This window comes from Eriocheir sinensis, chromosome 43 (genome assembly GCF_024679095.1).
Source record: "Eriocheir sinensis breed Jianghai 21 chromosome 43, ASM2467909v1, whole genome shotgun sequence".
Classification (NCBI taxonomy): Eukaryota; Metazoa; Arthropoda; class Malacostraca; order Decapoda; family Varunidae; genus Eriocheir; species Eriocheir sinensis.
This window is the reverse complement of record NC_066551.1, coordinates 5,453,706-5,465,925: the sequence shown is the minus strand read 5'-3', so window position 1 is coordinate 5,465,925 and position 12,220 is coordinate 5,453,706. Positions and strand designations below refer to the sequence as shown.

General features: G+C 46.5%; 1 protein-coding gene across 1 annotated transcript in view; it reads right to left on the bottom strand.

Annotated features, from left to right (window-relative positions):
* Window positions 1–11,178: 11,178 nt before the first annotated feature.
* Window positions 11,179–12,220, bottom strand: part of LOC126980213 (uncharacterized) — a gene marked incomplete at its 5' end in the record, with an annotated part of 10,789 nt that continues 9,747 nt past the window's right edge. The window contains one exon of the mRNA XM_050829847.1: window positions 11,179–12,220. This exon is cut by the window's right edge and continues 69 nt beyond it. Coding sequence (XP_050685804.1) covers window positions 11,268–12,220 — 953 coding nt within the window.

Sequence of the window (12,220 nt, the reverse complement as noted above, 5' to 3'; positions counted from 1 at the left end):
TTGCCAGTATTGCCATCTCTACACAACACTGCCAATCTACATCTAAGTACTTAAGCACATTCACTCCCTCCCTCTCCCTCTCCGCAGCCTCTCCCTTCCCCCGTGTTGTAAGCCGCTGTAAGCCCCTCCGTCAACTGCTCCTCCCCGCGCCGCTGTTCTCCCCTGCCCATAACGCCTCATGCTCGGCTTTGTGAGGGAAATAAAGGGACAGAGTGTATACGAGGCGCGTTCTGCAAAGGGACGTGCCTGGTCTGCCTCACTCATTTCTGCTACAGCCTCCTCCTCCCTCTCTCCTTCCCTCGTTCCCTCACACCTTGCATCTCTCCTTCTTCTCTACTCTTCTTGTTCCTGCTAACGTCCCTCCCTCGCTCCTCTTCTGCTCTTCCCTCTCTACTCCTCTTCCCTCTCTCCTTCCCTCTTTCCCTCACATCTTGCATCTCTCTCCTTCTTCTCTACTCTTCTTGTTCCTGCTAACGTCCCTCCTTCTCTCCCTGTCTCTGTCCTCACCCCTCTCTTCTCTCTCTCCTCCTCTCTCCTCTCTTTCCTTACCTCTCTCTTCTGCTCTCCTCTTCCGCTACCATCCCTTCCTCCCTCTCTCCTCTCTTCTGCTCTTTTCTGCTCTTCCCTCTTTCCTCCTCTCTTCCCTCTTTCCTTGCCTCTCTCCTCTGCTCTCCTCTTCTGCTAGCATCCCTTCCTCCCTCTCTCCCTTGACTCTCTTCTGCTCCTGTACTCTTTTTGTTCCTTTTCCTGGTGTTTCCTCGTCTTCGGTTCGTCCTCTTTTGTGGCCTTGTATTTGTGTTCTCAGTGGTGGTGTTGGTGATGGTGGTGGTGGTGATCTTTTGTTGTAGTAGTGGTGATAGTAAGAGTTGTTATTGTTGTTTTTTCTGCTTCGTTTTCTTTTCGTCTTCTTTTCTTTCTCTTTTTTTCATTTTCTTCATCTGTTTCTTAATCTCTTTCTTCTTCTGCTTATTCCTTTTTCTTCTTCTTCTTCTTCTTCTTCTTCTTCTTCTTCTTCTTCTTCTTCTTCTTCTTCTTCTTCTTCTTCTTCTTCTTCTTTTTCATCATCTTCATCTTTTTCAGTTTCTTCGTCTTCTTTATATTCTTCTGCTTTCTTCTTTTCCTCCTCCTCAGTAACGTCGATGACTCAAAGTTCTTGAGCTCGAAACCAACTCAAGAACTAGAAATAAATCAAATAATAGTCTTCGTAATTAACCGAGGCGATGTGGTACAGACAATAGAAGGATTTATCTTTTTAATCAAACCGAGTTATCCGCCACTGCAACAACCTTCCCGCAGAGGTAGTAAGTGTGACAACCACCAACTCTTAAAAATCGCATCGACCGTTACTTCGCTGCATCAAGAGTAAACTGAACGTGCTTACCAAAGTGCTTTCATTTGGTCTGTGGTCATTAAAGGTGATTGTCGGGCAGATTAAACCATTAGAGCGGGCAACCTCGTAATGAGCCAATAGGATTTCTGCTGCCTGTATTTCCATGTTTCCTGTTGTTGCTCATCTTCTTCCTCTTCTTCTTCTTCCTCCTCCTCCTCCTCCTCCTCCTCCTGGCGACGCGGCTTTTCCGGGAAAGAAGGAAAAAAATTACTACCACTTGGAGTCTAACGGTGCGTCGAGCTACATTACGACTCGCCTTTATCCTCCTTCTTCTTCTCCTTCCTCTTCTTCTTCTTCTTCTTCTTCTTATTATTATTATTATTATTATTATTATTATTATTATTATTATTATTATTATTATTATTATTATTATTGTTTATGACCTTCTTCTTCTTCTTTGTCGCCGCCCTCTTCTTCTTCTATTTGTTTATGACCTTCTTCTTCTTCTTCTTCTTCTTCTTCTTCTTCTTCTTCTTCTTCTTCTTTATGATCTTCTTCTTCTTCTTGTTCTTGTTCTTCTTCTTGTTTATGATCTTCTTTTTCTTCTTCTTCTTCTTCTTCTTCTTCTTCTTCTTCTCTTGCATCTTCTTCTTCTTCTTCTTCTTCTTCTTCTTCTTCTTCTTCATCATCTTCTTCTTCTTCTTTCAGATTTTACTCTCATTCTTCTTGTTCTTGTTCTCTTTATCTCTCCCTCTCTTTTCTTTCTTACCCTTCTTCCTCTCCTCTCTCCTCCTCCTCCCCTTCCCCTCTCCCCTTCTCTTCCCTTCCTCATTTTCCTACCTCTTAACTTCCATTTTATTTCCTTCCTCTTCCTCTCACCTCTTCTTCCTCTTTTTATCCTGACCGTATTCCCCTCTCCTCCTTCCTCGTTTTCTTCTCCTCCATCTTCTTTCTTTCTTCTTTCCTATTTTATCTTCCCTTATCCATCTTCATTTTCTTTTCCATTTATCTTCTTTCGCTTCCATTTTTTTCTCCTTCCTCGATATTGCTTCTTTTACGTGTTTTCTTTCTTCCTCAGTGTTCTGTTTTCATTCCTTTCTTTCTTCTTTTCTTCTTCTCTTTTTCGGCATTTTCTTCATCTTATTCCTCTTTCTTCAAATTTCTGTTCTTTACCTTATTCTTTCTTTCTTTCTCTTGCTTCTTTTTCTTCTTCTTCTTCTTCTTCTTTTCCTTCTTCTTCTTCTTCATTAATCTACTTCATATTTTTTACTTTTTCTGTTTTGTCTTCTCCCTCTTTCATCTTTTTTTGTTTGTCTTTTTCCTCTTCTTCTTCTTCTTCTTTTTCTTCTTCTGCTTCTGCTTCTTCTTTCTCCTTTCTTCTTCTTCTTCTTCTCCTTCATCATCATCTTCTCTTTCTTCATTTTCTCCTCCTCCTTCCTTCCTTCCTTCTTTCTCCTTCAGCATCATCTTCTCTATCTTTTTCATACTCATCTCCTCTCTCCAACCTCCGGGCATTATTAAGACATAGATCAAGAGGGACCTACCTCCTCATATAGCCTCTTGATAAGGAAGGGGAGAGGGAGGAAAGAAAGAAGGAAGGAAGGGAGGATGGGAAGGAGGCTGAGTAGCGAAGGTCATGGGAAAGGAAGGGAGAGGAGGAAGGAAAGGGGAAATGAAAGGTAAAGGAAGAGGAAGGGAGGGAAAGAAGGGAAGGGGGAAAGATCATGGGAAGAAAAGGAGGTAGAAAGAAGAAAGAGGGGATAGAAGGAAGGAAGAGGGGAGTGAAAGGCAGAAGAAGAAGAAGGGAGAGAAAGAAGGGAAAGGAGTAGGACCAGTGAAAGTAAAAGATGGACAAAGAAGAAAAAGAAGTAAAGCAGAGGAAGAAAATGGGAGATAAAAGAAGAAAGAGAATGAAGACCATGGAAAAGAAGATGAAAGAAGAAAGAACGAGGAGTAAGGTAGACGAAGAAGAAGGGAAAGAAAGAAGGGAAGAGGAGAGAAAGAATTAAGGGAGAAGGGGAGAAAAGGAAGGAAAGTAAAGAGGAGAGGAAGAAAAGGGAAGAAGCGAAGAAAGGAAAGGGGAAATGAGAGGCAGGGAAAGATAAGGAAGAGTAAGCGAAGGGAGGAAGAGGAGTGAAAGGACGAGATAAAATAAATGGATGGGAAAGGGAGATTAAGGAGGAAAGGGAGGAGAGGGGAAGGAAGGGAGGGACAGGCCAGAAGAGGGGGGGAAGGAAATTGCTGTAATGGGAAGGGAGGGAAGAGAATGGAGAAGAGGAAGTGGAGGAGGGAGGGAGGGAGGAAGGGAGGGAAGGAAGGAGGGAGAGAAGAGAGGAGAGAGAGAGAGAGAGAGAGAGAGAGAGAGAGAGAGAGAGAGAGAGAGAGAGAACCATCAAGGGTGTGATATATGACGTCTGTGCTCAAGTTCTGGCTTTATGGAGATCAGTAGAGAGAGAGAGAGAGAGAGAGAGAGAGAGAGTGTCCCTCCACTTCCCTTGAGAGCAACTTAGTTCGCTATAAGAAAACCCAAATTCTCGGACACACACACACACACACACACACACACACACACACACACACACACACACACACACACACACAAATACACACATACGATCTCTCTCTCTCCCTGTTTTTTCCTCCTTAACTCTCCAATCTTGTTTTCCCTCCCTCCCTTCCTGTCCTTTCTCTCTCTCTCCCTTTTTTTTTTACTCCTCCTTCAGACTTTATTGTTCCTAATTTATTGAAGTATTTTTTCATTTATTTTTTATCATCATCATTTCTATTTATTTCTCCATTTTTTTCTTCATTCTCTTTTTTCTCTTTCTTTCTTTCCCTTTTCTTCTTTTTCATCGTCATCATCATCTCTTTCTCTTTATTAATCTCCATATTCTTCTTTTTCTATTTTCTATTCCTTTCTTTCTTTAATCTTCTTCTTCTTCTTCTTCTTCTTCTTCTTCTTCTTCTTCTTCTTCTTCTTCTTCTTCTTCATCTTCTTTTTCTTCTTCTTCTTCTTCTTCTTCTTCTTCTTCGTCTTCTTCTTCTTCTTCTTCTTCTTCTTCTTCTTCTTCTTCTTCTTCTTCTTCTTCTTCTTCTTCTTCTTCTTCTTCTTCTTCTTCTTCTTCTTCTTCTCAACACTTGTCTCTTACCTCTTCAGATCTTCCTCCAGCTCTTCCTTATTGCTTCTTCCCTCCTCCTCCTCCTCCTCCTCCTTTCCCTAATACCACTCCTCCTAATTCTCCTCCTCCTTATCTCCCTTCCTCACCCTTCTCCTCTCCTCCTCTTTCTCTTCCTGCCTCCCACACCTCCTCCTTCTCCTCCTCCTCCACTATTCTAATGCTCTTAACTATCACCTTTAAGACAGAGCTTGAGGAGGAGGAGGAGGTAGGGAGGAGAAAGGGAGAAGAGAGAGGGAGGTGATTGTTGGCTCCAGACCATGTACACACACACACACACACACACACACACACACACACACACACACACACACACAATTTATCTTAGGGTCTGTGTGTGTGTGTGTGTGTGTGTGTGTGTGTGTGTGTGTGAGAGAGAGAGAGAGAGAGAGAGAGTCAAAGTCGGTAGCAGGTTGTCTATATGAAACCACTTAAGAAAAAAGTTATAATATACACCCAGCGAGAGAGAGAGAGAGAGAGAGAGAGAGAGAGAGAGAGAGAGAACTTTCATTTCCCCTCGGAGCACCTCTTTCCTTCCCTCCCTTCCCTCCCTCCCTCCCTCCCTCCCTGTGTAAAGTCAACAAAAGTCATATTGACATTCTTCCGAGGAGGCAAAACTGACGCCGCCAATTTTTATTCTGGAGACCTTTTCTGCCCCCTCCTCCCCTCCCTTCCTTCCCTTCCTTCCCCCTCCTACTCCCCCATTCCCTTCCTTCCTCCCCCTCCTACCTCCTCCCTCCTCCCTCCCTTCCCTCCTCTCCCAACTTCCCTCTCTACCTTCCTCCTATCCATTCATCTCTACCTCCCTTCTCTCCCTTTCTCCCTTACTCATCTCTCTCCCTACCTCCCTATCTCCCTACTTATCTACCTCCCTACCTCCCTTTTCTCTCTTCCTTCTCCCTACCTCCCCTCTCTCCCTACCTCACTACCTCCTGACCTCCCTACTTCCATACCTCCCTTCTCACCCTACCTCCCTACCTTCTTGTCGGAGGAGGAGGAGGAGGAGGAGGAGGGGGAAGAGGCTGCATGAGATGGTAAAGATTGCGAAAGTAAAAGGGAAATTATTTTTTGTAAGTACGTTGAATGGCTGACAAGGAAAACGGAGGGAAAAAAGAGAGAGAGAGAGAGAGAGAGAGAGAGAAAAATGTAGAGGTGAAAAAAATAAGTAAATTCATGAGCGAAAGAGGCATTTAAAGGAGGAGAGAGAGAGAGAGAGAGAGAGAGAGAGAGAGAGAGAGAGAGAGAGAGAGAGAGAGAGAGAGAGAGAGAGAGAGAGAGAGAGAGGGAGAGGGAGAGGGAGAGTTATAGAGATGGAGGGAAGGAAGGAAACAATTGTAAAGTAGAATTGAAGAGGGATAGAAAAAAAAGGAAAGCGAGGGAAGAGGAAACTAGGAAGGAGGAATATGATGAGAGAGAGAGAAAAAAAAAAGGGAGAAAGGGAGAGAGAGCGTTCATCCCTTATCTCCGTCCCTCCAATGGTCCCTCCCTCCTCCTTCAAGTCAGTAAGCAATGTCTAAAATTTTCCGGTCACTCCCACACGCCTTTCCCTGGCCATCTTTACAGCGCCCAGATAATACCGTGCCATGCCTTGCCTCCCACTCCCCCCCTCTCCCCCTCCTATCTCCTCTCCTCTCCTCCCCCCTATCCCCTCTCCTGTCTCCTCTCTCCCCCTCTTCTTTTCCCTCTCTAGCTCTCATCTTTACAGCATCTTCTTTCTCTTCTTTTTTTTTCCCTCTCCCCTCCCACCCATCCTCCTCCTGTCGTCTCTCCTCTCTCCTCTCCCCCCTCTTCTTTCCCCTCTCTACCTCTTATCTTCTTCACAGGATCTTCTTTTGCTTCGTTTTTTCAACTCTCCCCTCCCACCATCCTCCCCTCTCCCCGTTCCTCTCCTCTCCCCTCTTCTTTCCCCTCTCTAGCTCTCATCTTCTTCACAACATCTTCTTTCTCTTCTTTTTTTTCCCTCTCCCCTCCCACACATCCTCCCCCCTCTCCTCTCTCTTCTCCCCTCTCCCCCCTCTTCTTTCCCCTCTCTACCTATTATCTTCTTCACAACATCTTCTTTTCCTCTCTTTTCTCCTTCCTCTCCCTTCCCTCCATTCCCCTTTCGCAGCATTCTTTTCCCCTCCTTTCACTTTTGTTTTCATTTCCTTTTCTCTCCACTATCCATCTCTTCTTCTCTCCTCCCACTCCTCCTTTTCTCCCCCTCATTCTCTCCCCTTCCTATCTCCTCCGTCTCCCCTCCCCCATCATGTCCCTCTTCTCAGTATCTTCTTTCCCCTCCTCTCCTCTTGTTTCCTTCTCCCCTCTCTCCTCCCCCACTCTGTTTTCTTCTCTCTCTCCCACACTCATCCTCTCCCCTCTCTCTCCCCTCTTCCCCTCCCATCATAGCCCTCTCTTGCTCTCATCCTCTTCTCGGTATCCTCCTCCCCTCTCCCCTTTTTTCCTTCTCCCCTCTCCCCTCCTTCACGTTAAATCATCTCTCGTCCAATCATTCTCTCTCCCCTCCCCCCTCTCCCCTCTGTCTTCCGTCCATCATCATAGCCTTCTCTATCTCCCTCTCTCTCTTCTCAGTATCTTCTCCCTCTCCCTTTTTTTCCTTCTCCCCTCTTTCCTCTCCCAGATTATATATTTCCATCCCCTCACTCGTCTTCTCCCCTTCTCCCCTCTCCCCGTCCTCTCCCAACCATGCATAAGACTCTCACCCCTTTCCCAGTATCCTCCCCTTTTTTTCTTCTCCCTTTACCCTCATACCATATACCTCTCCCCTCTTTTTCTCTCCTCAGCATCCTCTCCCTCTCTCTCCCGCTCTCTCTTTCCTCCCTCTCTGTAGCTATCGCCTATATCCCTGTTTTCTTTTCTCCCTCTCTCTTTTCTCTCTCCCTCTTCCTCTCCTGTCCAATCACACCTCTCTCCCTCTCTCTCCCTCTCCCCCTCTCTTTCCTCCGACTCTGCATCCATCGTTTTTTTTCCCCGTTTCCTCTTCCCTCTTTTCCTCCCCTCTCTCCCTTTCCCCTTCTTCCTCCCTCCCACTCACTTCTCCCTCTCTCTCCCTCTCTTTCTTTCCTCCCACTCTGCATTTGTCGCTTTTTCCCCCTGTTTCCTCTTCCCCTTCTTTTCCCCTTTCCCTTTTCTACTCCTCTCTCCTTCCCCTCCCCCTCTGTTCCCCTTTCCCTCCTCTCCTTCCCCTCCCCCTCTTCCCCTTTTCCCTCCTCTCCTCCTCTCTCCTTCCCCTCCCCCTCTGTTCCCCTTTCCCTCCTCTCCTCCTCTCTCCCTCCCTTCCCCCTCTGTTCCCCTTTCCCTCCTCTCCTCCTCTCTCCTTCCCCTCCCCCTTTGTTCCCCTTTCCCTCCTCTCCTCTTCTCTCCCTCCCTTCCCCTCTTTCCCCTTTCCTCCTCTCCTCCTCTCTCCCTCCCCTCCCCCTCTGTTCCCCTTTCCCTCCTCCCTCCTCTCCTTCCTTTCCCTCCTCTCCTCTCCCTCCTTCCCCTCTTCCCCTCCTCCTCTCCTCCTCTCCTTCCCCCCTCCTTCTTCCCCTTTCCTCCTCTCCTCTTCTCTCCCTCCTTCCCCTCTTCCCTTCCTCCTCTCCTCCTCTCTCCCTCCCCTCCTCCTCTGTTCCCCTTTCCCTCCTCTCCTCCTCTCTCCCTCCCCCCCCTCCCCCCTGCCACGCACACTCCCGGGGACACGATTCTCGCCACGTCTGTTCAAGCGGCCCGTGTCTCATTCTCTATTACTGGTTCCACACTGCCGCCGCCGCTCCGTTCCCTCCCTCCCTTTCCCTTCCCTTCCCTTCCCTTCCCTTCCTCTCCCTTCCTTTTCCTTTTTTAACCTTCACTTGCCGTATGCTTCCCTATCTTCTTTTTCCTTTCCTGCCCCATCCTATCCTTTCTACTTTCCTTTCCTCCCCTTTCCTCCCAATTACCTTTACTTGCTGTTTTCTTCATTTTCCTCCGCGTCCCTTTATTTTCTTTTGCTTTGTTTCCTTCCCTTTCCTTCTTACCCTTTCCATGCTTTATTCCTTCCCCTTAACTTTAGTTAAATTTCCTTACCTTCGTTTCCCTTTTCCTTCCTTCCATTTCCTTTCCCTTCATTATTTTTCGTTTCCTTTCTCTCCGTTTTCTTTACTCTCCTTTCCTTCCCTTTCCTTTCCTTAACTTCTCATTCTTTCCCTTCGCTTCCCTTGCGTTATATTTTCTTAACTTTTCTTTCCTTTACTTTTTCTTCCTTTGTTTCTCATTTTGCTCCCTTCCGTTCCCTTCTCCTTCTCTATCTTTTTTTTCCCTTCCTTTCCTTTCCTTCCCTTGCCTTATCTTTCCTTCTTGTTTCCGTCCCTTTCCTTCTCCTCCTCTCCCTTCTTCTCCCCTCTCCTTCCCTCCTCTCCCCTCTCCTCCCCTCCCCAGCTTTCCCCTCTCCTTCCCTCCCATCCCCAGCCTTCCCCTCTCCTTCCCTCCCATCCCCAGCGTTCCCCTCTCCTTCCCTCTCCTCCACATCTTTCCCCTCTCTTTCCCCTCCCCTCCCCTCCCCTCCCCTTCCCTCCACCCCTCGTCCAGCCCCTCCTATGCAAAAGAATGATGGTTATTATGTTTGTTACACGAAGTTTTGTTGTCTTTATTTTTATTTCAGGTTATTTTTGCTTGTTAATGCGCCGGTGGGAAAAAAATAGTGCTGGTGTTTGTTTTTTTTTCATTCTCTCGTTTTATTGGTCTCTCATAATTTTCCGGGTGTTTTTTTATCATTGGTGTTTTTTTGTTTGTTTTGTGTTTTTTTTATTGGTGTTTTTTGTTTGTTGTGTTTGTTTATTTGTGTTTATTTATTTTTGTTTGTTTTATTGTTTGTGTATTTTGTTTGTTTGTTTGTGTGTGCGTTTACGGTGTTTTATTTTGTGTTTTTTTCTGCTTTTTTTGTTTGTTGTGTTTGTTTGTGTGTTTCTATTCTTAATTTCTGTTTGTTTTATTGTTTGTGTCTATTTCGTTTGTTTGTTTGTGTGTGCGTTTACTGTGTTTTATTTTGTGTTTGTTTTGTTTGTTTTATCGTTTGTTTATTTTGTCTATTTGTGTTTCTGTTTTTTTGTGTTCACTTTTGTTTGTGTTTTCGTGTTTATTTGTGTTTATCAATGTCATGCGTCGTACCTTTTCAAGAGTAACAATTAACCATTCATACACAAGGAAGCACAAGGATATCCTATGACTACAAGCGGCTAGCCAGTGAGCCTACACTTGACACACGTACACGGCCGTCACATAAAACACAGTTGCTTGTATTCACCACCCGCCCACCTCTCTCATACATCTACCTATTTACATTATCTACGCACTATTTGCTTCATTTTTCCACTATTGCATTTCTAAACCGTTTCTCGTCATCTTCGCCCTGACTGTATTCATCTTGTCCCCATTCTTGCGGTGCGAAGGCGTCATTTTGCTGAGAACGTATCCATCAGCGAAGGGTCTTACTAGTGGGTCGTATTCTTAAACACTCCAGCGTCCCAGCACACATATTTGACAAGGCTTTCATAGGAGTTTCGGGCATTTCCAGGGGTAATTTGTTGACCCTAGTGGTAGTTTGACCCTTCTTCTGTGGCAAGAACCTACAAAAACACTCATTAGAACCCGACTGATCTCATTTCCAGGGGTAATTTGTTGACCCTAGTGGTAGTTTGACCCTTCTTCTGTGGCATGAACCTACAAAAACACTCATTAGAACCCGACTGATCTCATTTCCAGGGGTAATTTATTGACCTTTGTGGTAGTTTGACCCTTCTTCTGTGGCATGAACCTACAAAAACACTCATTAGAACCCGACTGATCTCATTTCCAGGGGTAATTTATTGACCCTAGTGGTAGTTTGACCCTTCTTCTGTGGCATGAACCTACAAAAACACTCATTAGAACCCGACTGATCTCATTTCCAGGGGTAATTTATTGACCCTAGTGGTAGTTTGACCCTTCTTCTGTGGCATGAACCTACAAAAACACTCATTAGAACCCGACTGATCTCATTTTTGGCCTTTGGAAATAGTTCATGTGAGAATAGGAACTGTTTAAGAATACCAACCTTAGTGCCGTATTTTAAAACATTTCATCGCCTAAGTTCACATATTTGACAAGGCTTTCCTATGAGTTTTGGGCATTTCCAGAGGTGGTTTAATGTCTCTGGTGCCATCCGAAACTGACTTATCTTTCGGCCACCTCTTTGGATTCTTCTTAGGAGCAGCGAGTAGCGGGCTTTTTTTTTTTTTATTAATGTTTACTTTTTTTGTGCCCTTGAGCTGTCTCCTTTGCTGTAAAAAAAAAAAAAAAAAAAAAAAAAAGTTTGACCCAGCTTCTGTACCATGAATCTAAAGAAACACTCATTAGAACCCGAGTGATCCCCTTTTTGACCTTTAGAAATAGCTGATGTGAGAAGCAAAAGCGTCTTAGAATACCAACACTAGCGTAAGTGTCGGCGTTGTCCTCATTCCTCGCACTAGCCCAGGACGAGCAGGACGGGCGCCCCCTTATTGCTGGCGGTGGCGGCGGCGAGGGCGATGGCCTTCTGGAGCATCCGCCGCTGTTCCTTTCCCATCTGTAGAGTAAATCACGCTCGTTAACTCAGGCTACAAAGTTAAAATAGCGACATAAATATAATGCGATAAAAGTTCAGGAAACAAGAAAAAAACTGCACCAAAACAGGAAGCCCGGAAGGGTTTTAACAAGGGCAGTGTTTTGGGGGACGCGGCAAAGGCTTACCCCACGCCGCTACTGCAATCGTTAGTGGGCGAAACGGAAGACTAAAGCGAGGACAAAGAATAGACCTCGTCGACGGTGCTTACAAAAGAAAGGAAGAGGGAGGGAGGGAGGGAGGGAAAGGAGGGACTCACTTGCAGTGTTGCCAGCTGGGGCACAACTGTAGCACTTGTCGCCACAGAGTCGTGTAACACCTTTAGTTTGAGGGGCGGCGGGTTTTCAGTGCCACCCTTGTCCTCCTTTTTCTCACTTTCCTTCGATGTGTCTGGGGCCGCGGCGCCAGGCATCAGGAGTGGTCTGTGGGTGGCTATGGGTCGCGGGGGGGAGGTGGAGTTGAACTCTGACGTGGCTGTGTACGAATCGCTCTGGGAACGGTTGAGTGAAGGTCGGAGTTGTACGACGCTTCGGGCGGTCGGTGTGTCGTTGGCGTGAAGTGCAGCGAGGCTTCGGGGGCTGGCCTCGGGTGCCTCGGCCCGTGATGGCGTTGGGGCGGAAGTGACCTTCCTCTTCGGCTCCAGTAATGTTTTCCTGAAGAAGTAAGACGGCATATACTTCCTGGAGCCGAGGGTTGTCACAGGTCTTTGCTGCCGCGCAAGCTGCCGCGGCTCTTTAGAGACCGTGGAGCTATTGGAGAGGTCGTCCTTTCCCGCGTGTTTCACTTGTGGCCTCATGTCTTTGGGAGAGGCACGGGAGATGATGGCACTCGCAGATTTCCGTTCAGTCGTTTGAGAGGCACTGAACTCGCTACTCGTTCCCTCCACGTGGGTGTCGTTAGAGAGGGGCAAGTGGGCTGAGAGGGGCTCATCCTCGTCCTCTTCGTGCAAAGGATCGACGAGGTCACCGCTCAGGACGGGGAGCCGTTGAGGTTCCTTGGTGCTTGGGTACTCGCTTGTTTCGTTGAGCCTCAGGAACGCGGAGAGATCTGGCGCCGTGGTCAAATTGCTGTACTGGAGGAGAGTCGGGTCGTCGGGGGCGAAGATCGCCACGTCCGAGCAGC